Below are 27,092 nucleotides of genomic sequence, written 5' to 3'. Positions count from 1 at the left end.
TCTGGCAGAGGGAGCCAGATACGGCAGTGTTTGGAAAGAGAAGGGAATGGCAGGTTCTTGGCACTCACTTTGTTCAGGAGCCACAGCCTGGTTTGCACTGGGAACCAAGCTGAAGGTGCCACCGCTCACTGTGGGCGCTCAGCCCTGAGTCAGCAGCACCCGCTGCCCTGGAGATCAGGGTGCCACTGGCTTGTGCACAGATATGCCTTGTTGAGGCTGCAGCGTGCTCTCTCTCCTCTCTGCCATGGGCCCTGTCCTACTGGGAACCCCAAAGTAGCACCCTGGTCTCTGCTCAGCCCTGGCTTTGAAGTTGACTGAGCCCCAATCACAGGCTTGAGCCTTTGAATTAAGAGGTCCTGACCACATCCACATCCATCCATACCTCATGCCACATGGGCTTCTGACTGAGCAAGACCATGAGGAGCCTGTGGGGGCCCTTCTCTGACCTCTGACCAGTTACCGTTCTTGGGGCATCCTTACCATGTAATGGCAGAGGAGGAGGTAAAGGCAGAGACTTATGCGCACTATAGCTTCTGGGTGGGTTGCTACACCTCCAGACTGAGGTCCTCGGTCTGGAAATCGGGCTGGTCAGTGGTTCGCAGCACCTAAAGCCATGGAAGGCTCTCAGGTGTGGCAGGGAGGGTCCAGCCCCACCCAGGACACCTGAGCATGGCCAGGAGGGAGTGCAGAGAGCAAGAGGAGGTCAGGGTTCAGGACAGAGGAGGAGAGCAGTACTAAAAAGACTCCCCTATCCCCGACAGGGGTGACAGGGTGTCACCCCTGTTCCTCCCCCATCCCTGTGACTCCAGAGCCCAGGCCCAAGTGCATGCTGGGTAAATCCAACCTGGGAGGGTGTAGATTCAGAACCACCAGCAAGCCTGGAAATTTAAAGACAGACCAGGGTGCATTCCAAACAGAGGTTGGTGCCAAAAAAGGGGGGAAGGCACCCCTTAGCTTCTCCCAGCTTCTCAGCACCCTGCTGGGGGTCAGAAGGGATTCAGCACAGCGGAATGTGGGAAACCCCCTCCCCACCCAAACTAATCTACAAGGAGCTGCCATGGCTCTCCAGTTTGCAAGACCAAGCCCAGGAGAATCTACGGGGGAGAGGTCCGTATGGTGGCTGTGGACAGCAAGGCCTCTGGAGCAGGCTGGGCCTGCAGGGGGCAGGCACATACACCGTCACTCCTGTCGCGTGGCACCTTCAAGCATTGTCTGTGTTGAGACAGGCACAGCGTTGGGTTCTGGGGTCCCAGGTGTACTGCTTGTGCCGCTCCCCTGCGGCAATGCTTGTCACCCTCTCCTCCATCCAGCCATCTCTTCCGCTGTCCCAGGGCCTCTGGGAACCATTTCCATCAGTGACCTGCTCCTTGCTCCTGTAGTCTTCCCCCTGCCACTTGGTGTGGCCAGCACGGTTCTCATAAGCTCATTTGTGGTCATCTTGTTTCTCTGAAGGTTACGGCTCCTGAGGGAGTCCTGGGCCCTGAGAGCAGTGAGGCCAAGGGGAGAACGGGACTCCACAGGGTCCTGGAGATGGCCCCAGGTCATTGACTCCTCGTCCAGTGCTCTTTCTCTTCTGCAGCACAAAGGTGACATCCTCCTGTCTTCCACATCTAACTCCCTCTTCACTACACAAGGACCACGCACACCAACTGGACGCAGGTGTTTCCAGGAGGGAGTTACTCAAAACCCTCCCTGAAGAATGCAGATGGGCAAACCCCGAGTGTGCAAAACCTGGTCCTTCCCCCACTGCCCATCGCGTGCGTGGGCAGGACTCACACATGGCCACTTAGCACAGGCGAGTCTTGGTGCCTAAGTGTTCAGAACTGGACCCCAAGTCCTACCTTCTCCACATCCTTCACCCTCTCTTCCCTCCACTCCTCCAAAGAGGACCACAGCTAGTGGTCCTCCATCCTCCCCAGGTCCATCTCAGCGTAGGTTCTTGTTGTCTCTTCCTCCCCTGAAGGGACGGGCTCCCTGCCTCGTGATTTCTTGAGTGTGTTGCCCTGGGCCTCTGTGTGTGCCTCTCTGTAGAGTCTTTCGCCTTTTCTGGGGCCTCATCTTGACTGTAACACGCCCAGAGCGTGTGCTCAGCAACTATTAAACGTGGAACTAGAATGCAGAATTCTCCTGGAGCAGGCGATGTGGCAGGAAGCCAGCAAGCAGGGGTGGAGTCTTTGTTCCTCGCTGTGTTCGCATGCCTCTGCTTACACCACGAGCTAACTAGTAGTACCCTGCTCTGACAAATGAGGAAACTGAGGCAAGCTGTCCCACGTGTGGCACGGTTAAGACCAGGACATGGTGGAGTAGATTCTTTTCCATCCAAGAAGAACCTGAGCCTGAGCTGAGCAACTCCCTTCTTGCTGGGCACTTTAAAGTAACAGGGTTGCCTGCTCATAGCCAAGAAGAAAGGACACTGGGGTGTCCTCAGTGGCCTTGGCTGTACAGCACAGAGCAGATCCCAGCCTCCTTTACCACCCAGCACCACACTGCAAGGTGACCCTCTCAGGTCCGGGGATCTGCTGGGAGGCTATGCTGAGTGCCCACCAGCTGGGCTGTGCAGAGTCCAGGGGCCAGCATCGATTTTTTAGGAAATTGCTTCAGGCAGTTACGGTCATCCTGGCCAGGTGGGACGTGGCTTGTCTGTTTCATTTAGGTGGTTTCTTTAGATTATTAAGCAAGAACTTATAACACCGATGTTTTCTGTTCTGTTGACCTTCAAAAACCGTGTGCCAGATGGATGTTTATCTGGCCTTTGAGGTGAGAATGAAGGATAGCAAAAAGTATTTCTGGTGCCCTGACCCCCTTTCTGCCTCTTGGGCAATTTAAAAGCAGAGAGAGAAGTGGAGACGAGAAACAGTAACACAGCCACATTCCAAGACAGCCAGGGCATCAGGGGCAAACCCGAAGACATAAAGATTTCCCTCCCCACTGTGACACCCAAGCTTTGCCTTGACAGCCGAAATGCTTATTCAAATGGGGAGCAGCGGAGCCCTTGTGACCTCTCCGGCCCCTGGTGACTTCCAACTCATGTTCCTCGCTCCTGCCTGCAGTTTGAGTTAGAAACAAACACCCTTCACCCTTCGTTCCTACTGTGCACCTGGCACGTGGCCCAGGTGGGGAGTGTCCTAAGCGTGGGCTGAGCAGCTCCCCGTCCTGCAGGCTGGGTTTGTCTGGCTGTGTGCAGTGGCCCCCTAGGCCACTATGTGGCCATCTTCCCTTCTCTTTGAAGGATTGGTTTCTTCCTGCCAAAAGTAAGCAAGAAGCCTGTCCTTGCCAGCAGTAGGATAGGTTCTTTACCAGTCAGCCAGCATGCCAAAGGGCCGGGGTCCCCAGGGGCTCAATCTGTCCAAGTAGGTCTTTCATTCTGGCCCTCCCATGCTGAGTCCAGGGCACTATCACAATCAGACAGCCTGCCAGGACCCCGTGAGCGCTGTGGCCCCTCTCTTCAAGCGGTCTTAGGAGTGCCACACAACCAGCACCCAGATTCTCTCCCCAGCCTTCTTCCCTCCAGCCCCCAGGATGGGAGGGCAGCAGGATGTTGGCATTCTCTCTCGCTTTGGGAGGCGGTGGCCCCCTCTTTTTCCATCTGAAGTCACCGAGGGTGAGGACATCCAGACCCCACTCCCCTGACCCACATAGGGCATGGAGAGTTGGTGCCAGGTGGCCCTGCATATCAGGCCTTGTGACACACGATATGGAACGGGTAACAATAAAGGAACTCCAAGGCTTCCTCCCTTCCCGTCACCTACAGGGCAGAGGACGCCGCGGGCAGGAGTGGCTTTGTCCTTTAGTACTGTGCTCTCTGAGGGATATTTTGCCAGGTTCCCTCATCCATGGATGAATGGACCTGAGCCACTGGTTCTGCAGACTTGGGTGAGGGCATGCCAGCCCTCACTCCCTCTGCCTAGTGCCTTGTCCCTCCTCAGTCCTCATGTCCTTCTAGCTAACACCTTTCTTCTTCTGTTGTCTCCAGTTCTGAGCATTGGCGAGGGCGGATTCTGGGAAGGCAGCGCCCGTGGTCACATCGGTTGGTTCCCGGCCGAGTGTGTGGAAGAGGTACAGTGCAAGCCGAGGGATAGCCAGGCAGGTAAGGCAGCCTCGCTGTGCGCCGAGACCTGGGTTTCGTGGTGGGGACACACACCTGCTCCCCAGAAGTGTCAACAAGAGCCATGGTTGCATTGTTTGAGGTTGTTTGCAAATCGGGATTCTTCAGATCTTTGGAACATCAGGGACGCTCTCAGTGGGAATGGGGCTCAGTGTGTGCCCCAGAAACTCTGGAACATGTGCTCCTGCCATCCAGGATGACCTGGCAGGTTGAGTATACGTGCGTGTCCACCTCCTTTATGGGTGTCAAGACACAGGCAGCTCCCCACTGATGGACAAAACGCCCTGTGCCCTCCCGGAGCGCCACATGCAGCTGAGGTTGTCCTGGCCTCTCCCTGACAACTTCCCCATATGCTGCCCAGGTGGAAAGCCTTCTAACATGGGTGGCAAAGGTCGGACTTGATGATGTCAGGAGACCACTCGTGAAACAGCGTGGGAAAATAGGGAGGCCGAGAGTCGGGGAGTGGAGCCCCCAGCGTCTGTGTTCGCATGTGTGATCTGCACTGGCTTTTGTGGACCGCCAGACTAGACTGACAGTGCACCCTCAGCAGTGGCCACACGCCCTCTGAGTGCACTGACATTGCTGTCTCGTGCGTGGACCCGTCACCACTGAACTCAGCTCTGACATGCCCTTCTTTCTGTTCTGAGGTCCAGATGCTCAGCAGGGAGCCCTGACCCCTAGGTAAATTGGCTTGGGCCAGCAAGGGCCTAAAAACACACGCTGTGGGAAGCACAGAAGCGTCACCTTGCACCGGGTCCCCTCAGGTTGCCTGGCTTTGCAGTCTGTTGAGGTTGCCTTGGTGCACTCTGAGGATGTGGCTTTGGGCGGTGGGGTCCAGCCAGACTAAGCCCCCCTGCTGTCCAGGCTGCCCGTGCCCAGGCCCAGACACCAGACTGAATTGTGAGGTGTCCAGGCGAGACACATCCACAAGGGACCTTGCAAGAGAAGATGGGGTGCTATGGTGATGAGGCAGCAGGAGCAGGTTTTGCCGGATGTAGCGATGGGAACACTGAGCCCCTAGGACTAGCTGGACTTCCTGGCCCGCAGTGCCTGTCCAGCCCTGGTCTACACCATCCTGTCCTGTAAGCAGCCTGCCCGCTCTGCTTTGTCTGAGAAGGGCAAGGCCTTGACAGTGTCTTCCCTGCCCCTGCTCCCCAGCCCTGCTCTGCTGTGTGGATCTTACAGATACGTTTAGGTCTGATCCCAAAGCCTTTGATGCCCACCTGTTTGCCACAGGTGCGGGGAGCTCATAGTTGTTAGGTCCGAGCAACACTTCCTTGTGTGCTTAACACCACCAGCAAGCGTTCCTTTTCCTGGCGGAAATAGTTACTCCTCAGTTTGGACTAAGGTAAAGGAAACTGATAGGAAAGTTTCTGTACAAATTCTGTCCACAGAACAGTGGACAACTGCTGGGTCACACAATAGAAATGGGTTTGATTTTTTGGGAAATTGTCACACACTTCTCTGAACTGCTGTGGCATTTTACACCCCCACCAGCAGAGTTCCAGGTGCTCTGCCCTCTCGTTGTTAGTGGCTGGTATCCATCTTGGTCTTAGCCACTCCGGTGGGTGTGAAGTGGCTTCTTATTGTGACGTCATCTGCACGTTTCTGGTGACTTTTGTAATTAAGCATCTTTTGTAAGCTTAGTTGCAATGTGTATAATGTCTTCTGAGAAGTACCTGTTCACGTTTTTTCTCCTTTCTAATTGGGATCCTTAACTCTTTGATTCAGGTTTGAAGGCGTCTTTTGCTGTATATATTCTGTTTATTAATCCTTTGTCAGATAACTTTGCAAATATTTTCCCAGTCTGTGACTTGCCTTTTCATTTTCTAATTGTGTCTTTTAATGAGTAGAGAGGCTTTTAAAATTCCAAACGAAATCAAACTTGTGTGTGTTTGTCTTTCATAGTTAGTGCTTTGTAGCTTTTTTTGACATTGGAAATTTGCAGAACTTTGAATATGCATAGAATCCAAAAGAGGGCACAAAATAGTTTCTCAGTGTTTCCGTCCAACGAGCTCTTTCCATACAAGGTCAGCTTTGTCTGAGCCCCGGGAAGCTCTTTCTCTTTTGTGTAATACCACTTTTTTTTAATATTTTACAATGAAAATGTGGCTGGCAAATCCCACTCAGGAACATTAATTGAAATAGGTGAATGATTCAAGGGACAAATGACCCCATGAAAAAGTGGCCATGCAGGGTGTTTTGCAAATTGAAGTAGTGGCCCTGCTTGATTGCTGGATCAAACTCTACAAGTTCCACTCGGTGCCACCGACAGCTGGGTCGTTAACGTCTTTCAAATTCAAGGTGCCCACTCACTATAATGTCAGTTCTGAGTTCTGGGGTGGCAGGCACTGTGGCACTTGTCATGTGTCTCCTCTGACCTTGAGGAGCCAGCGGGAATTGCTACCAGCCCAGCATGGCCACTCCCTGCCTGTGTGCGCCTTGGCAGGCCAGTGGCCTGCTGGGCTGTGACCTGTCCTTTGTAACTTCTGATACTTTACACTTTGGCCTGTGCCCAAGTCTAGGCAGCCTCCGTCACGGCGCAGTTCCCATGGGGATCCTGGAGTGTGACCCCTCTATGTTTGCCTGGAGAGAAAGACGGGTCCATTCTCAGGTCAGCCACTCCTGGCTCACTTCCCTCACACAGGCCACTTGGTGTCTCTGGGTAGATTTCATCTGAAATAAAGGTTTGAGAAGATGCAGTAAAGGGTTAGGGGTGGTCATAACCATATTTTTTATTTTCCCATGCTGAGGGACAGCTGTGTGCCCCAATTTATAAAAACTCACCTCTGCATGCATCAGCCTATGGACTTGAAACCAAAGGGCAGTCCAGAACCATGGTGCCGTGTGCACGGAGGAGTGCTGTCCAAGGGCTGCTGGGGCCCATGGTGCTGTGTGTATGGAGGGGTTCTATCCTGGAGGTGACACTCTGGAAATTAATGGTTAAACATGTGCACATCCCCTTCCCATCCCCCTAGAATTCAGTTCCTCAAATCAGGGATGTCTTGCTCTTCCAACAGTGCCTGTCTAGGACAGAGCGTGCTGGTCCTCATGTCCGTTGAAAGGTGATGCTGCACTAGGCCAGGAGACAAAGAAGCCATCTGTGATCTAGACCCTCAAACCTGCTCCCTGTGTGTGTTAGCCACCACTTTGGTGACGTAATGCAGTGCACACTTCTCCCTGCCCAGTCAGCACAGGGTGTAGCTCTCCTCCTCAGCAGGCAAGCTGGTTTTCTTTGCCATATGACTGACGGTCCCTGTCCGTTCCTTCGTGGGACCATCACACTCAAGGGCCTTAGGATCCTCTGCCTCCAGCCAGCCAGCATGACCATGTAGAGGTGTCCGCCCTTCATGCAGGACACCACAGGGACACACATCACTACCTGTGACCACCCTTGTGGGGGGCCAGGCCATGTGGTCCTCGGTCAGAAGCCATCTCCTGGTGGTGGCTGTGTCAATCGGGTTCTCCAGAAAAACAGAGCCAGCAAGATGTGGCCATGGCTGTGAGTGGTGGGGACATAATGTCTGTATGAAGAGTTTCATTCCAAGGAATTGGGTCGCACAGTTGTGGGGCTGGCAAGTGTGAAGTCAGGAACCGGTCCTCAGGCTGGGAGTCTCAGGCTGGGGCCAGTGCCACAGCTGGACCCTCAGTTTTGCTTTTAAGGCCATTTACCTGGTTAGAGGAGGCCCACCTATGTTATTGGGGGAAAGTTTTACCTTTGTTAACTGATTGCATTGACCACATCAACAAAGATACCATCACAGCAACACCTGGGTTCATGTCAGGTTGACACATAAGACCAACCTTGATAGTGACAGACACACAGTCCACATGGAGGAAGGAACAGCACCCACCACTGCCCTACTGGGTCCTGGAGCCCCCTCCTCCTTCAAAGGTGTCCGTTTCCCCATCTCTGAATTCAGATGGACTGGATAGTGACTGGACCCTTCCTTCTTAGAATTCTAAAACTGAACTGAAATCGGGGATGCCCCAAGAGTGGGAATCTGCTGGACACCATCCTTCGAGGACAGAGGAAAAGGGACACGATGAGTCTCTGTCTCTAGCCTCCAGAGTCAGGTAGAATCAGGTCACCAGAGAGCAGCTGAGGAGGGAATGGTGGCCGAATGGCCACGCCTTGGGTGTAAGGTGGCACATTCTTAACTCCACCTCGCTCCTGGGAGCTATTCAGTAGTCTACCCTGTGAGATTTGGGGGTGTCTTGAGCCACCTGCACTGCCAGACCATGTTGGGAATCAGGTCCTCTAAACAGTTGCAGTGACCCTCAAGGAAGTGACCTGGTGGGGTTCCCTGCAGAACGGGCTTCCGGAATCTTGTGACTTAGTGTGTCCAAGGTGGAGTTTAAACCTGGTGTCCAGTTTCCAAGCTGTCTCTTTATGGGGACTGCCCCATAAAGTCCCCTGCTGGGGACTCTCCTTTCTAATTTGCCAGTGGCCCCACCTGTCCACAGGGACGCGTCTAACCAGCTCAGCACATCCGCTGGCTTTGAGAGTCATCCCCTGACTGCTCTGCTCCGCACCCTGCAGACTAGTGGGAATCGAGTCCTGAGATGCCTCCTTCAGAACACGTGCGCTTCTGACAGGCGGCAGGCGGGTCAGCGTACTTGTCCTTCCAGCAGTCAGCTGTGAGAACAGTGTGCCGCTCAGCTGCCTTTGCCCTCATTGCCCACTACACCCAGATGTATAGATGATGGTGGTGATGGTGATGGCGATGGTGATGGTGATGATGGTGACATGCTGGTGGGGGATGGTGTCGTGACAATGATAGTGATGGTGGTGATGGCGATAGTGGTGGTGGTGGTGAAGATAGGATGAGGCTGGCGATGGTGGTAGGGGGATGTGTGGTGGTGGTAATGATGATGGTGAGGCCATGGTACCCATCCTGCCCCATGCTGTCTGCATCCCAGGAACCTTCTAGATGCCCCTGTACTTCCTGAAATTCCATCCCATCCTCAAATTCTCTTCTTGATGTGGCGGGTGCCTTGAGAACACGGCTTTGCCCCTGTAGACCAGTTTTGCACCACTTCCCACCCCACACACTCTGCAGGGAGTCATCAGAGACGCACACAGGAGCAGACACACGCACACGCACCACCGCTGATGGACGGCAGAGACACCCGATGTCTCTGGCAGGTGCCCGTTGCCGTCCTGTGGGTGTGTGGCCACTTGTTGCCATGTTGTTCATCTACATTTCCCTTGTCACTTCTGAGGCTGACACTGCTGTGTGTGATAATGTGTTAGTGTGTCCCTTCTTCTGCCAGAAGCCAGTTCAGGTCATTTGCCTGTTTTTCCCCCAGGTGGTCTGTTTCTTGCTGAGTGGAGATTATTCTTTATATACTCTGGAAGCAAGCCTTCCAGATGTGCACTGCAGACGTCTGTTCCCAGACTGTGGCTACTGTTCCCTGCAAGGCCAGGGACTCCTGCGTGCACACCCCTGGCTGCCGACCCTCATTGTCACTCAGAAGAGGCAGGCCTGAGCCTGTTCAGGCGGCAGGGCCAGCTTGCCTGGCCTGCTGTTTCCTTCTTTCTGCTTAATTTAACACGAAGGCTCCCTCCCGCCTGAGCCAGGGATGCCCGCTTCCTGTTTTAGACCATCTAAAGCACTCCCTTCAGAAATACATGAGCAGGAATGACTGTGGCTGGATACCTAGCCCTGGGGCGGTGGGGGTGATAGAGCCAGGCCCCTCATCTGGACAAGCCTCTAACCTTGGCCAAGGCAGCCAGGTCTTTAGAAGGTTCCCAGAGCTGTCTGGGTGTGAGACTTAAGATGTGTGGCAGGGATGGGCATCGTGGTGCTCCGAGGGCTCCGGCCACACACGAGGCCTGTCTTGGAACACAGTGACAACGAGCTTGACCCAGATACACACGCCCGCCGCCACTGACCTGGGCCCATTCAGGTGGCAGGCCCTGTGCAAGACATTTCACATGGTTTTCCTCTTATCCCTCAAACCACCCTACAAGATACTGTCATTGTTATTTTGCACATAAGCAATCAGGGCCCCAGAGAAATTTAAACAACTGGTCCAGAATCCCAGAGCCTTGTAAGTTCCTAATTAAAGGAACCCCGCCTTCCTCACTCCCATCAACTGAGCTGGCACAAAACACAACCCAGAGGGCGAGAAAAAGAACAGTGTGGTTACCCCAGTGTTCAGAAGGGTCCCACTGCAGTGATGCATAGCTCACCTTTAAGAGGGAAATTAGCCATGTTGGAAATGACTTTGTATTATGAAATTGAGAGTCAGTCTACAAAAACGTGAATTACCAGAGCAAAGCATGAGGGTCATAAATGTAAGTGTAAGTGTGTCATCAATCCTCTTGTCTGCACAAAGCACTTTACAGATGAGATTAAAGGGTTCCCAGAGACAACTTGGGGTTTGTAGATCCCCACTGAACAAACCCTGTTGTAGGGCTCAGGCTGTTCTTCAGAGGCCAGGAATCTGGACTTGTGGCTGCTCAGTGACAAACACTGGCCAGTGGCAGGGCTGGTATAGAAGCCTAACCTTCAGCTCCTCACCTTGGGTTTCTCCCTGGCCATGTGCCAATGTAGGAGCTGCTGTAGTCATCATCACTCTCAACTGGAAGTTAAAAAAACCCCAGAGCTCCCTCTAATCCCTGTCCTCCAAAAAGTAATCTGTTAATTTATACAAGTGAAAGGTCGTCTGGCTTCAGGCATAGCTGGGTCCAGGTGCTCAAATGATGTCCACAAGGATATCTCTTTATTTCCTTAGGCCCATTCCTCCCTCCACAGAGGCTTCATTCTCTGGCCAGATCACCTCTCAGGTGGTCCCTGGCATCCCCAGACTTTATGTCCTCAGATGTCCAAGTCTAGCAGAGAGACTGGCTCTATGCTGGCTGCTTAACTCGGCCACAGTCCTAGTGAGGCTGACTTGAATCATGGCCCCTTGAAACGAGCCACCACGGTCAGGGGTGGGTATAGGAGGAAGTAGGACTTGCCAGATGTGGTCAGGGGCGCAGGGAGGATGGGGTGTCGAGAAAAGTCAGGGTGCTGTAAGCAGTAATAGCAGTGGCAGGGAGGCCAAGTGTCCCAGCAATTTGAAAATCAGAGAGGAAATTGTCGTGACCCACTTTCACAAGCAATAGCGAGCCTTCCCAGAGCAACAAAGACGGTGTGGGAACTGTCCCCCTGTTGTCTGGGTGGCTCTGGTTGGTGCCCTGCCACAGGGCTGGGGCTGACGGGGAGTCTCACTATGAGAGAGACATTCTGTAATCACCATGAGCGTGAACCCAAAAGGCATCACGATGGCTATGGTGGCTTCTTCCAAAATAGAACGCTTTAGAGCACTTAAAAATACAGGCAAATGACTCTGTTAGCACAGTTGTAATCTAAAATATTAATACAGCACAAATCCAGCCTCCAAAGGAGCTGCTAGCTGTTCCCTAACGGGACATAAAATAAATGAAGGCTCACGGCGCTGGCTGCTGATGACTGTGTTTGTTAAACAACCTGCACATTCATCCAGCGCTCCTCCCCTCTTCTTTTACGCCATTTTATTAAAATATATACTCGGGACTGTTTGGGGAGGAGGGATGTGCCGCTGCTCCTAAGCAGCTGCTCAGGGTTTTAAATACCAGTTCCAAGCCTGGGTTTGCCCCCAAAATAGAGTTCTGCTGGGTCTGTGTGTTGCATCGGGTCACATTGGGAGGGTTCGGTCTTTGGCTTTGCTGTGGGACCCAGGCCTTCCCTGCCTCCTCCCAGCAGTGGTGGTGACCGGCTCTGGGTTGCCATAGCAACCTGACGATGCTGGCTACCAACCCTGCCCTTCTTACCATGGCAGGATGTGATGTCTGCAGTTCCCTGTGCAAAGTCACCTTGCAGAGATCGGAGGACATTCTTACTGTCTCACCAGGCCACGGTGGGCAGACCAGCAAGCAGGGAAGAATGCTATGTTAGTTGACTCTGGCTATCACAGCAGTGTCACAGCCTGAGCTCACTGCCCCAGTGCTAGGAGCTGAAGGCTGGAGGGGCTGAGTCCCCTGAAGCTTTACCCCCAGGCACGCACACAGCCCCTTCCCACTGCATTCTCACATGGCCTTCCCTCTGTGTGCTGGCACCCCCGGTGTTTCTGCCTTTTCTAGGGACACCAGTCCTACTCAAACTAGAGCCCCACCCCCGTGACCTCATTTCACCTTAACCGCCTGAGTCAAGGCTCTGTCGCCAAACATAGCCACCGTGTGGGTCAGGGGCTTAACCTAGGAGTCTCGTCCATAATGGGTGAGGAGGCTCAGACCCAAAGCCAGCTCTGCCCCACACAGTCATTTCTGTGGTTGACGTTCATCTCCCGTATGATCCCCTCCCGGGTCACCTCAAGGTCCATCCTCTGCTCTGAGGATCCGAGCAGAGGTGAACACGCATTCATGGCTCTGTTAAGGACCACAGGCTAAGGCACCACCGTTTCCTTGCAGCCTCTCTGAAAGTCAGTTTCCAGCTCTGCGAAATGTCAGTGACCACGCTGGATTTGCCACAGGGCTGTGTGAGAGCAGACGCATCCCTTGTGAAAATCACTGGGCTCAGTCTGGCTCCTCGAATCTTGTCATCCTGTGTGCCACATCTCAGACACCATGGGATGCTGTGTGTGCACAGGGAGGGCCTGACCCTAAATCTCATTCATGGAAAAGCAGTGCTGATCTTGGGCTCCTCCACCCCAAATCCAGAATGTCTGCTGGGCCTGAGGAACGTGTTTTTTTTTCAGCAGCTTGCTCAGAGTATCTGATGAGCTGGGCCTGGGCACTTTGTGTTAGAGCCACTTTAATCTATGCCAGTGGTGCAGGGCAAGGGTATCAGGAGTGAGCACCTGGACGTTAGCTTGTGAATACCTATTTCTGAGGTGCAATGAGCAAAGTGGGCAGCTCTCCCAGAGAGCAAAGAAAAGAAGGATGCAGATGGCTCATGATGGTACTCCCACAAACCACACAGGGCCTGCCATGGAGAAAGCGCTGGGAAATGGGTGGAAAAGTGGGTGGGTAGAGAGATGGGTGGGTGGATGGATTGGCAGTTAGGTGGATGGTGGGTGGATGGAGGGATGAATGGATGGGTAGGTGGATGGAGATGGATGGGTGGTGGATGAATGGGTGGATAGGTGGGTGGGTGGGTGGATGGGTAGATGGGTGGTAGATGGATGGATGGGTGGATGGATGGGTGGGTGGATGGATGGATAGATGGGTGGTGGATGGGTGGATAGGTAGGTGGGTGGGTGGGTGGATAATGAGTGGATAAATGGATGGATGAAGGGGGCCTTGCTTGGGGATGGTTATAAATTCCCATTCTACCTCTCATTCACACTCCCCCAGTTCCAGTTGTGCCACTCCTCCCATTTTAAAGCCTCCAATATGCCCAGTGGGAGGTCTTTGAAGCCATTGAGTCTGTGAGCAGCAGTCAGGAAGGGACATGTGGGAGGATCTAGGAGTTACCATAGCATCTTCAGCCTCCCAGCCATACTCTCTTTTGCTCTGTTCCCCTTGGGGTTGTTAGGGTAGCATGTCAACTAACCCAGGGACTCCGTGGCCTCACACTGCATGCCTGCCCTGCCCTGCCTCCTGAATCCAACCTGCAAGCCTCACCCCACCTTTACCAAGGCAGAGGAATGGTCCTGGGGTGGGGTGGGCACCCCTCTGGGAAAGGTAGCTAACCTGTCCTTTTTGCCGTGCTATGAGTATCTAGATTCTTGAGTGTTCCAGAAGGCCACCGATGTCATGCTCTGACAAGAAACAAATGCTCCTGTATATACATGTGGGTGGTTCCACTGCTGTGCCCCCTGTCAGACCAGGGTCACGTTAAGGACAAACATGAAGTTCCTCACTTGGCACCTGGACACCCATTTTTGGGGACAGTGATCTGGGGCCAGAAGCCCCTTTCAAGCTGGGACAAAGACGAAAGCCAGGGCTCCCCTCCTCCCCCACCCCCACCAGGGCACTGTGGCTCATTTTGGAAAATGAAGGCTGTCATATGGTGTTCCGCTGGTGAATGGAGATGTTGTTTTTGGCTCCTCTGAAATAGACGATAGCAAACAGATTCGGAGATTATGAATAAACATTGGCTTATGGGGGCTGCATGCTGCTAACGAGGAAACCTCCACACTGCGGATTAAATTTAAGACGTGCATATGGAAAGGGGTCTGGGAAGGCCACACTCTTGCTCACATGAACCATGTAGCCAGTCTAGGAGGGCGCTCTGTGTGTTCCTTGTCCCCAGCCAGCGTGGCAGGCACAGAAACCCCAGGATGTTGGAGGAGTCTGAGTTCCTAGGGGACCTGGCGTAGGGGAGCCAGGGGGATGGGACAGGAAACAGCAGGGTTTATAGGTGTGTGTGATGTGTATATGCGTGTGTGTACCTGGAGTCAGCACGCATCTTCCGCAAAGGCAGCTTCCAGAATCTTCACGGCGGTAGTCAGATCAGATTGCAGAATGAATTCTTGATGGTTAGCCCTCCCTGTCTAATTTGACTTCAGATGTGGCCCGACTTTTTGGGGTTTTGCTCTTTTTAAAGTATTTAATTCAGAGGCTTTTAATATCGTCGCAAAGTTGTGGGAGCATCACCACTGTCAAATTCTAGGACATTTCCATCACCCCAGGAAAAACCTGGTGGCCACATCAGTCACACCCGCCCTCCCCAACCAGCCCCTGCCAACCCCTAATCTGCCGGCTGTCTGCAGGCATTTCATGTACTGCTGCGTGTGCGTATAGAGCACGCGTGGCTTATCCACTCAGCGGTTGGCTGACACGTGACTGTCTCTGCCCTTTGGCTGATGTGAGTAGTGCCACAGTGAGGACTTGTGTGCAGAAGCACCCGCTTAGTCCTGGAGTGGAGATCTGGGGGCGGGATTGCTGGTCCCTAAGGTCACTATGTTCACCTTTTGAGGACCTGCAGGACTGTTTCCCACAGCGGCTGCCCCGGTTTCTGTTCCCATCCCTGGTGCGGGCCGGTCCCCTTTCTCCACACCTCACCACACTTCCTTTCCTGTGGGTGTCTCTCTAAGTGTGGTTTCCATGTGCGTTTCCCTGTACGCATGACAGCGAGTGGCTTTTCATGTGCTTATTGGCTGTTTGCAACATTTAAAACTTTTTAAATGTTTTATTATGCAAGTAGTACCTACTCCTGTAGGACACCTGGAAAACTGTAAGAAGAAAATAGAAAAATCAGTCCTACTCCTACCTGCTTGAGCTTGGAGCCCTGTCTCCCACGTGTTCAATAAAGGCTTTGGCCTCAACCCCTGGTGCTACTGGGAGCGGGTAGGACCTTTAAGAGGTGGGGCCTAGTTGGAGGTCTTAGGCCACCGTCTGTTTCTCTTTTCTGTGCGTGTCCTGGCCCTGAGGTGACCAGGCTTGTTCTGCCACACACTTCCGTCATGATACTCTGCATGGCCACAGGCCCAAAAGCAGTGGGACCAAGTGATCATGGACTGAAATCATGAGCCAAAGTCAACCCCTCCTCCTCGTAAGACGGTTATGTCGGGTGCTGCTGCGGTGGTGGGGAGCTGACAAGCACACTGCTGTGTTGACAGTCCCTGTGAGGGTTTGGCCTTCTTTGAGTACAAACATCTAGTAATCGAGGCTGAGTTCATCCTCAGTCAAGTCCTGCGTAAGTGAAAGGATGTCATGTTGTGGCTGGAAATACTCTCTCAAACGCTTTTCCTGGTTGTCACGGATGTGATATTGATGTGACACTGGCCCGTCTCTTCACCAGGCCCCCACTTTGTGACACTGCAGTTACTTCTGTGCTGTGCCGTGAGCCCCCGTCTCCTCGGGAACACGATTCTTTGAGCTGCAGGATCCATTGATCTACACATGTGACATCCCTTTGGTCTTGTCCTCAGGAGAGTCCTGCAGGCATCTGGGTGGGTGTGGGCACCTCTGCTGGGCTCTACTAGGGGCTCCAGAGGTGCCTCTGGGTTCTGCTCTCCACAGCTCAGTAAAGATGGGACCTGCCCATGGCACTGGGGAGAGGGACTTAGAGACGGACTGTGCATGTCCTCAAGCCGGAAGGGCTTGGCATCCCAGCCAGTACCCGGTGCCATGTGACCCCACACTTATGTGATGCTCTGCTATTACCACCTGTCCCCATTCCTTCTTGAACAAGGGTCTCCACTCATCCTACACCAAGCCTTACAACTGGCCCAGTGGGCTGTCGACCACATGGCACCTCCATGGCTCCTGCTAAGGACCTGGAAACTGAGACCTCTGGGGTCTGCTTGGTTCTGAGGACTCCCATGGGCAGTCACGGCCCCCCGAGATGGCAGACCAGGAGCAGATTCAGAGTCCTGGTGCCTTGCAGGCCAACTTGGCCAGGGAGTGAGCATTATTTATTGAACCCCCAAATTCCAAATCTGCCTGAGTCCCTCATGACCACAGTGGATACCTGACCAGCAGCCCAGCCACTCTCTGTCTTCTCCTGGTTGAGTTGGGGACGTGCGCAAAGCCCCCAGCCCTGCTCTGCAGCCCCTTCCTATAGGTCGTTTGGTTTAGATTTGAGCGTTTGTCTTGTAAAATAATTGCAAAATGCTGCCAGATCCCCCAGGAATGTCATCCAACCCAGCGCAGCTGCTCCACACACGTTATTAACTTCCACGAATGTGCCCCTAGTCATCCCCTGCTCATTCGGCCAAGATGCAAATGTGCCCTTCGCTTGAGTCCAGAAGGTTTCAGCATTACAGTCCACATGCACGCAAATGAGCTACTTCCGAGCTTCTCCATGGAGACCCACGTTCCCAGGCTGCTTCTCCCTCACCAGGGGCCCAGGAATGAACCACTGTCTCCCTCCGTGCTGGCTTCAAGGCATGTGGCCAGCCTTCCGTGTCTCTGCAAGGTTCCCTCTGTGATGCTGCCAGTGTCCCTCTCCTTTGGGATTGTGTGCTGAGCTGGAGGAGAGCAGTGCTGACCTTTTGTAGGAACTGTCTGGCTTGATGCCCAGACCCTATGGATCCAGCAATGAGCAAGCTGGCCAACCCTGAGGGATGGTGGGGGAGCCACCAAGCTCATAGGAGGAGTTCATAGGTCTCCTTCTTAGGTGGCAAGGCCGTGTTGTGGTTGGTCTGGAGGAGCTGAAATGAATGCCACCTGCACCCTCCCTGCAGAGCCTTTTCTCCTTCTCACAGCACCGGATTGTCCCTGTGTCCTCCAAGGGAGAAACTGGCCAGCACTGTGTCCAGAGGACTATTGTGCAGATCAGGTCCTGGAGGTCAGATGACTTCCTGGCCACACATTGCAGCCAGCCCCATTGGCCTCCTCAAGGATGGTGATGTATGTCCAGATAGGTTGTCCAAGGTCAGCAGGGGCCTGTCCTGGGCCTGCCTGGCCCCTGGCTGGCTCTCAGCAAGTTCTCACCATGCAAGGAGAGGCCAAGGATGATGATGGGCATGTGCCCATTGTTCTTGGCAGCCTGCCTCAGCTCCCTGTGTGTCACCAGGTTCCTGTGTTGGAGACAGAACTGGGCTGGAGGCTCTATTTGTAAGGAAGACCCTGAGGGAAAGGAGAGAGGCCCAAGTTCTAGGTCCAACCTAGCAAACTGCAGCCGAGACTAGAACTTTCTCCCAACCAGTGTTCATGCAACCCAAACACCAAGCTGAGAAGGACTTTCCTCTTCCCCCAGCTGCGTGGTGTGCCAGGGCCAGAGAACACACTGGTGCACGTGTCCATGTGGTCACATCTCTTTGTAACACATACATACACACAAGGACACACTTACACATATGCACACTATTTCCTGCACATGTTGGAGCCCCAGGGCCCTGCAGTAGCACAGGTACACGGTGAGTCCATGCAACACAGAATGGGGGATGCATGGCTCCAGTGCTGTGTGGGACAGAGCTCTGACCTTGGGCTCTGACACAGATACAGAACCCAGTGATGACCTGACCCAGTTCCTGTTCCTGAAGCTCCCGGCTTTGCGCGTGGATGGTCCTAGAAGGAGTCTGATTGCCAGGGTGACCGACTCATTTGTCATCCAAATGGGGACACTTCCAAGAGCAAAAGAGACCAAGTGAATCAGGCTGCCCTACTTACGCCAGGAGCAGAGGCTCTCAGGGCCGTCACTGGTGCAGGCCACACTCCCCACTGAAGGAAGCCTAGTGGGGACCACTTCCAGCCCCTCACCCACTCATTCAGTCATTCGCGCACTGCTATTTTACCAGAGGTCAGTCAGGAATGAAACCACATCCCAGAGAGGAGAGCCTGGCACTGAATTGCGTTCAGGGAAGCAAAGACATTTCAGCGTGCACCTGGCCCGAGAGTCAAGCCCCAGCTGCTGACGTGAGGCCATTGCTAGTAAGTCCTGGGCCACCCATGTGACACTGTTTTGGGGAGACATCTGCTCTCTGGGGAGGTCTACAGCAGCAGCTGGATATGCCTGTTGTCTCCTGACCTGGGTGAAGTGGGTCCCCTTGGAGACCCGCTTCCCACCCAGGTGGGACCAAGACCCAGCCTGGCTCCTGGTTCAGGGCTCAAGTGAGCAATCCAGGAATTCCAGGGGCCCCACTGGCTGAGCAGGGCCAGGGCTGCTTAGGGGAGTGATGTCTGATGGCCTGTTGGACCAATGGCTGTGACTCTGAGCACGTGACACCACCAGGGCCATCTGCAGGAACAGCCCTTGTACAGACAGAACTGCCTACATGGTCCTGGCTCTGCCTGGGTGGCATGAGGGAGCTGGGGGCATTCCCTTGCCTGCTCTGGGTCCAGTTCCCTCTCCTACAGATAGTCACTCTTTCTGCTGTGCTGGGCTCTAGCTGGCCCTGGAAAGCACCTGGTATCGCTTCACAAAGCAGGTGACCCAAATCTACCTGAGTGCATGGGTGGTCAGAGTCCACCTGCACAGCATGTCCAGCCGAGACAGGGGGCTGTCCACAGCATCCCACACAATGCGGCCCTGCTGTGCCCTGCGTACACAGGTAAAGGCACCTGAAGCCATGTGACCGGGAAAGCCTGGTGTCGCCAGCTCAGGCCGGCCTGGCTTTGCGCATGGGCAGTGTAGGAATATATTCATTCCCTCCCCAAAACATGCCTGGCCAGCAAGGGTGGGAAGCCCTCCACCCCTCTTTCCCTCTGCCTTTTCTTCCTGACCACAAGCTCTGCTCCTCCACTCAGCATCTGTGTGAAGGCCTCCTCCTGGCAGCACTCCATCGGAGGGACCTCTGTGGTAGCCACAGCTGGGGTATCAGGCTGTCACCTATAAACTTCAAGTTCCGTTGGGAGCCTAGCTCAGTGCTCACAAATGTGTGAGGGGCAGGTCCAAGAAGGCTGAGGGGCAGAAGGGAAGAGACTATAGATGCCTGCCTGCCGTCCCTCCCTCCAGCTGCTGGAAACCAGAGAGAAGGGATGGAGCCTACAGACGGGCAGTGCAGGGGCTTGTCCAGAGCCACATGTCAGCCCTGTCCTCTCACTCGGGATGCCAATCCGGGAAACCCAGAGGCAGGGCTGAGACCTCAGCAGCCAAGCTCCATCTCACCCTGCTGCCGCTACCACCCACTTCCTTCCCCACAGCTTCCTGCTGCCTGAGGTTTTCCCCCAGCCTTTTTTCTCTGACAAGTACAGCCTGCCTGGAAACCTCCATCATGGCTGCTCCCCTCCTTTGCTGTTCAATCAGCCAGGAGCACAGGCTGCAGCCTCATGTGGGCAGACTCGAGACCCCAGAGGCCAGAAAAACGGTCCCTCCCCAGGCCTGGCTCCTGAGGTGCACCCATCTCCATCTGTGGGACAGGCTTTGCAACTGCCTGGGGCACCCTCAGCTGGCCAGGCCTGTGCCCCTCACTGCATCCCAGCCTCAGAACAATGAGCACATGCCATCCCCAGGACAAAAATGCCCTTCCTGCCTGGCTGCGTGTGCTGGCTCCTGGCAGCTCAGTCAGTCCTCCAAGGCCTTTCCTCCCTCCCCTCCTCTCTCCCTCCTTCCCTTCCTTGCTTCCTTCCCATAGGCTCCAGTGCCCCTCCCACCCTCCTGGCCTTCTCTGGAGCTCAAAGCTTCTGTGGCCATAAGACTTGACTTTGTTTAGGCTGCTCTGTTCTCGTCTGTCTCCTGTGATAGTGCAATTTTGTCTGTCTTGCTCACAGCTCTGGTCACAGCTTTGGCGTCCCCTGCAGAGTCCATGCTCAGTGAACACCTGTCAGCTGGACAAATCCACCTGCTGGGCATGGCCCTCACCTGCATAGACAGCAGGGGACTGAGCCACACCACGTGCATGTCGCCTCCTGAGTGGCCCCTGCTGGTCCTGCACACTCATGCACCATGTAGTTGGTCCTCTAGGCCTGGCTCCCTTCCCTCTTGTCCTGTCCCTGAGATCCATCGACTACAGCGCGTGCCAGGGCCTCTTTCCTTCTATGGCTGACGAATGTCACACACACTGGGGTCTGCACTCCTGCTGACCAGCATACTGGCTTGCGCCTTGTCACCTGCTGTGAAGCGGTGTTCTCCTGTAAGGAGACATTTTCCTGGTTGTTATTCTTCGGGTATACACCTACCTGTTTCACTTCTTGAGAAACTGTAAACCTTTCTCACATTCTGGACTTGATCCCAAGTTGTGACATTCATGTGACCGGTGCTTCCTGGGCAGGGGCAGGGGCCCGGCGGTAAGACAAGCGTCCCCCACCACCTGGCCTGGCACCTTTCCTGCAGGCCATAGCAGTGCCCAGTGTGTGTCTGTCCACACTTCCCCATCGGTGTCCCTGTCCCCTGACCAGGACCCTGCCTGGCACCTCTGTGCCCTGCCCAGCACACAGTAGGTCCTCCGCAAACCCCTGCCGTGGGCCTCGCAGAATGGACTCCATGTCTTGGCCACAGCTAGTTATCTCCTAAGGAGCACTAACCAGCTGGAGACAGATTTAGATTTCAGGGTGGTTAAAAATCGTCTTGTGCCGTTTAAAACCTGCTTGTCATTTTGTCTGCCAAGAGCTCTTCCAAAATGATCACTGATTGGAACAAAAACATTGCCACTAAAATTAGAGTGACAAAATGGAGTTGTTATGAAACAGAAAGAAATCGACAGGTACCTTGCACAAGCGAGGAGCAACCCGCCCTGCACGAGAACCGCGTTCCGGGCCTTTGCTTCCGTGTGCCGAGCTCCGGTCTGTGCAAACGGCCGTGTGGTTGCCTAGGAGCGGGAACGAGTTTGCTGACTTACCCAGGGCCTGGAGGTGTTAGAAGGGTGTTGCTATAGAACTCACTCAAAAAAGATGCTTTCAAATCGACACAAAAATCCAGATATTTTCCTCTGTCTCTCATCTCCTCTATCTCTCCTCTCTCTAGTGATCTGTATTCGGTGGTACTGGGATTGGAACTCAGGGCCTCAAGCTTGCTAGGCATGTGCTCTACCACTCGAGGAACACCCCCAGCCCTTTCTAATTTAGATGTTTTTCAGATAAGACCTCCTGCTCTTTGCCCAGGGCTGGCCTTGACCGCCATCTTGCTGTCTCTGCCTCCCAAGTAGCTGGGATTACAGATATGTGCCACCATGCCTGGCCACACAGTTATTCCTCTCTTGGCAGAGAGAGGTGTTCCTCTCTCTTCGCAGTTGTCCATGTTGGTTCATTCCAGCCACATGTGATAGAAAAACACTAAAAAGCCATGGCTTAAATAGATAGTTTATTTCTCTCTTGAGTTAAAGAAGACAGAGGAAGGCACCCCAGAGCTGATATGGAGGCTTCAAACTTGCAGGGACCCAGACTCTTCATTTCTTGCTGCTCAGTCATCCTTAATAGGCCGCCTCATGGCTCAAGATGGTTGCTTAGATTCCATCCATTATGTTTATATTCCAGTAGAGGAAGAAGGGCCAAAAAAAAGTTCCCTTGTGTTAACGATGTGCATATGGCCCACTGTGCTTCCAACTGTGGATTGCAGACCATAACAGAATCTCAAAGGAGGCTCAGAGCTGCTACTTTTATTCCAGGCACCCTGCTACCAGGGAATGAGTGGTGCGTGGATATTGGAGGAGTGAGAAGCTGGCGGCTCTGCTGCAGTACATCCTGAATCATGCCCTTCTTCCTACTTCCCCAGGACCCTCCACCCAAGCAACCTTCCATCCCTCCCATTCCAGAGTGGCTGAGGGTGTCAGGCACAAAATGTCACTTGATAAAAGGTTGTAATGGTTCAAGAGACAAATCCCACATAGGAGACTGGAGCCGGTGGAGGGGGCCACGCGCCCAGGGTGAGCTGCCTGCTTAGTGTTAGACTGGCCACGCCAGCATCCCTGGCCAGAGTGCTTGTCACCTTGGGAGTTCTTCCTGGGTCAGAGCCTGCTTCCCTCTGTGTAGGCCAGGACTTGTTACAAATTACAAGACTCAGGCCTAACCTGATAGCAGCCGAAGGGGAATTTAATGGCTTTTAAGTTTGGGACAGATTGCTTCAGGCATGACTGGATCCAGGTGCTGAGAGCCCTGGGACGCTCTTTCCACTTCTTTTCTCTGTGTGAACGCCATTCTCAGGCCAGCTCTCCCTGGGTCATGGGGAGGTGACTACCAGCAGCTCCAGGCAAGTGTACGTAGCAGAGAACGCCGCTCTCTGATCCTTGCAAAAGAGGATTCAGGACTGAGTCTCACTAGGCTGTCTTGAATCATATGCCCAGCCTGACCCCATCTCATGAACCTGCCAAGTTTGCAGCTGGAGCCTCTGAGCAGGTCTGTGTCACCTGCCTGTCTGTCCTCACTCAGGGTACTGGACTAAGCTCGGGCCTCCACATTTCCTCAGGAAGAGGGAAATGGACTCTAGACAGACTGAACCCACACTTCCTTTCCACCACCATCCTCATGCCCTAATTCCTGCCTCCACCCCCCATTCTTCCTTACACACACCCTTGGAGCCCCACTCCCTGGGGTCTGTTCAGTGGCTTGTCTTCTTATACACCAACCCTTCCCTCCCAGGGCCTAGGACACCGTCAGGAGAGGAGGTGCACAGTCCCCTGCCCATCCATCCACTCATCCACCTGTCCATCCATCCATCCAACCATCCATTCATCCATTTATTCATCCACCCATCCATCTGTCCATCCATCCATCCATTCATCCATTCATTCATCCATCCATCCACCCTATGCATCCACTCATCCACCTGTCCACCCATCCATCCATCCACCTATCCATTCATCCATTCATTCATCCATCCACCCATCCATCCATTCATCCATCTATCCATCTGCCCATCCATCCATCCATGCATCCATCTGTCCATCCATCCACCCATTCTTTCATCCATCCACTCACTTGCCTATCCATCCATGCATCCATCCAACCGTCTATCCATCCATCCACCCACCTACTGTCCATCCATCCATCCATCTACCCACTTGCTCATCCATTTGTCATTCATTAACCTGCCCATCTGCCCATCCATTCATCCATTCACCTATCTATCCATCTACCTGTATGTCCATTCACCTGTCCAAATGTCCACCCATCCACCTATATATCCATCCATCCACCCCATCCATCTGTAAAATCATTCATCCACCCATCTACTGTCAATCCAGCCATCCATACACCCATTCATCCACTTGTCACCCATCCACCTGTCCATCCAGCCATTCACTCATCCATGCACCTGTCCACCCATCCATCCACCTACCCTACATTCATCCACCGTCTACCATCCATCCACCTGCCCCTCCATCCACCTAGCCACACACCCACCCATCCACCTGTCCATATCCCTCCCTCCATCTACTCTGTGCTCCTCCCTCTCCATCTTCTTTCCTTCCATCCCGGTGGCTGTCGTGCCTTGCTATGAACTATGAACTATGAACTATGAGGAGTTCCCATCCACAGCTTTGTTCAGTAGGTGCTCAATGAACAGTTTCCATTAGGCTTTACCGTTGTCATTTAGACCCTTGAAAACTGGATGGTTTCTATTTTCTCCAGGAATAAACAGTGGCTCAGAGAGGTTAAGTGACTTGTTCCAAGTCACACAGTGACAGAGGTGGGGCTTGAATCCAGAGCCCACACAGGGGCAGGGCGGTTCTCCCTCCACGCCCTGATCTTTCAGGCGCCCAGGCAGGGATGGGGATGGGGAGAGCCGAGTGGCTGGTGGGAAGGCCATGTCGGGGGGGCAGCGTGTCCAGGCCTCGGGTGTGCCAGCAGTGTGCTCCCAGCATGTAGCCTGGCCACTAGCACAACCTTAGGAAGGCGCCATCTTTCCTGCCCCTGTTTTGCACATCTCAAACCAGGCCACCACCTGTCACTGCTTCTTCCTCCAGGCAGCACGGGGACTACGTTCCAGGCTGCTGCTGGGAGGGCAAACAGGCTTGATCCCTGCTCTGATTTGAATGTATCCCTGAAAGTTCATGTGTCGGGAACTTGCTCCCATGTGTTGGTGGCATTTGGAGGTGGCAGAGGGAGGTGACTGGGGTTAGATGAGGTCATGAGGGTGGGGCCACGTGACAGTGCCAGTGACTTTAAGCAGAGGAAGGGAAGCCTGAGCTGTCCCCTTGCATTGTCTTGCACCTTTGCTCTTGGCTGTGGTGTCTCAGCTCCAGGCTTTCACTAGGGGCCGAGCAGATCCAGAACCATGCTCTTAAAGTTCTAGCCTCCAGAACCAGGAGCCATGAGAACCTCCGTTGTTTATAAATTTCCCAGGCTTGGGTATTCAGTTACAGCAATAGGAAATGGACTCAGACAATTGCCCCACCTCTTCCTATCCAAGTGACTGTTACCTGAGAGGCTCCAGGGGACCATCCCTGGTGGAGACAGATCCCCAGGCCACCCAGACAGCATGAATGGAGGAGGGGCTGGGGCTTCTGTTGCTTTGGGGACCCAGAGACCTGTGACTGGGCCCATCTTGTGCTAGGTCATCAGCCTTGTCACACAGTGACTGGGCAGGGGTTGAGGGGTGGCCCCTGGCACCGTCTCTAAGCCCAGCCTGCAGCACCTTGTACCACCTGAGCCCCGCACAGAGCCCCTTGCTCTGTACTCACAGCCCAGCCTCCCATAAACTCCATCTTACAGGCTGAATTAGGCCTTCCACCACCACAGCCTGTATTTCCTCAGTCCTCGGTTCCCTGGGGGACACTGGGTGCTAGTGTCTGGTAATCTGAGAGAAAGAATACCAGGAGATCCCCTACCTCTGGAGGGTGGTGAGCAGCACGGCCCCAGTTTTCCTGTGACTTAAAGATAAGCCAGTTTAAGCCAGGTGCCAGTGGCTCACACCTATAATCCTAGCTACTCAGGAGGCAGAAATCAGGAGGATCAAGTTTCAAAGCCAGACCAGGAAAAAAGTTTGTGAGACCCTATCTCAAAAAACCCATCACAAAAAGGACTGGTGAAGTGGCTCGAGTGATAGAGCACCTGCCCAGCAATTGCAAGGCCCTGAGTTCAAATCCCCAGGACACCAAAAAAAATTAAAATAAAAACAAGCCAGTTTCAGTCCATGTGTATAAAACTGTAGCTCCTGTAACTAGCAGCCTGGCTTAGGTTTGGTGTTGCTGTGTAAGTGAAAATTTTGTGAGTGGGTATTGGCAGGTGGAGGAGGCTGGAGTTCTCACAGCCCCAGGAACTCAGATGACCCCTGGGCTCTTGCTGAGCGAGCTGGGCTGAGCCACTGTGGATGCTGGTTACTCCCAGGGCCACCTGTCAAGGTCACATGGCTCCAGGGGTGCTCTCTGGGCCTGTAGCATCTGCATAGCCACCTGGGCCCCAGCAGGACCTGGTGACAGGGAACCTGGCTGCTGACAGTCCCCGAGTGCTTGGCACACACAGAAAAGCAGGGTGGCCCGTGTCCAGGGTTCAGCCTTTTCTCTAGAGGTGGAACCAGGGAACCTGCTGAGGTCCCAGCCTTCCTGTGGACACCGTCTGCCACCTTCATTATCCCAAGTGGAAATGGCCAGTCTCCTGGGGCAGGGCAGGGGTGGGGGCAGTGGTGTCTTAGCTCAGCTGATGGCCTAAAGTCCAGGCCACAGAAACATGTTGCTCCCAGCACTGGAAACTGGACATCTGGCTGGGGCAGGGGTGGCTCATGCCCTAGTTTGCAGATAGCCGCCCTTTTGCTGTGCTCTCACACTGCTGAGGGGTGGGTGTCTGGCTGGCTGGTGGTTTTTTATAAAGACTCATCCTACCAAAGAAGCCTCACTGCATCACCTCTCCTAACCCTGATGGGCACCCAGAGCCACCCACACAGGGACTCGGGCTTCAGTATTTGAGTGGAGAGTGGGGAGGGGGTGCAGTTCAGCCCACAGCGGAAACCTCACTGAATTTGCCAGAAGACCTAGAAAGCTGACACGAAGTATCCTGTGACCCTCACCCCGCTTGGCCTCTCCTACTGGACGAGGTGGCCGTACTCCCTCCTCTCCACCTCCCCAGGCATCCTCCAGGGCAGGGCAGCCCCTTGGGCTTATGCGGTGTCCTCATACCCACCACGCACAGCGCTGCCCAGTCAGCTTCCTGGTCTGGGTCAACTGCTCGTCCTCAGCCGCTGGCTACAGGTGGCTCTTCCCAGCCCTGTCCCCCGCACATTGCCACCCTGTCTGAGTTAGACACCCTGTGACTTCCCCCTGTGCACTTCCAGCCTGTGTAGCTGGAAGCGGGGGACTGTGGCCATGTCTGTCCAACTCCCCAGAGACCGAGCTGGAGGACCGGCGGACCAGGCTCTGTGCCAACTCAGGGCTGAGTGTGGATCCTTTCAGTGCTTATGAGAGCACTGTTGTGAGCTGGATGGGGACCCCGAATGACATGTGTACCTCTCAACCCCCAGGTTCTGTGCACATGGCCTTAGGAAGAAAGAGTCTTTGCAAATATAATTAAATTCAGAATCTGGAGATAAGATTAGGGTGGCCCCTAAAAATCCAAGACGCATGTCTGTGTAGGAGAAGAGAACCGGTCTCTGGGAGCATCTGTTAATATCATTTTCTGTGCATGGGGTGTTCCAGTTGTCCCTCAGTTTTGGGGTACAACATCTAAGATTAGGACACTGCTCTAGGTGCAGCAAAGAATACACAAAAAGGGACAGACACAGTGACTGACAGCTGTAATCCCAGCTACTCAAGAGGC

The 27,092-nt window shown here is 53.9% G+C and overlaps 1 protein-coding gene across 4 annotated transcripts in view; it reads left to right on the top strand.

Annotated features, from left to right (window-relative positions):
• The window catches only part of Shank2 (SH3 and multiple ankyrin repeat domains 2), a 505,735-nt gene that overhangs the window by 251,913 nt on the left and 226,730 nt on the right, over window positions 1-27,092 (top strand). For all 4 annotated transcript variants that reach the window (XM_074050929.1, XM_074050919.1, XM_074050915.1 and 1 more), the window contains one exon: window positions 3,974-4,087. In XM_074050929.1, the coding sequence (XP_073907030.1) occupies window positions 3,974-4,087 (114 nt within the window). The remainder of the gene's footprint in view (window positions 1-3,973; window positions 4,088-27,092) is intronic.

The sequence above is a fragment of the Castor canadensis genome, chromosome 1 (assembly GCF_047511655.1).
Source record: "Castor canadensis chromosome 1, mCasCan1.hap1v2, whole genome shotgun sequence".
In the NCBI taxonomy this organism is placed as follows: domain Eukaryota; kingdom Metazoa; phylum Chordata; class Mammalia; order Rodentia; family Castoridae; genus Castor; species Castor canadensis.
The sequence above is the reverse complement of the archived record's forward strand: the minus strand, read 5'-3'. Positions and strand labels throughout refer to the sequence as shown.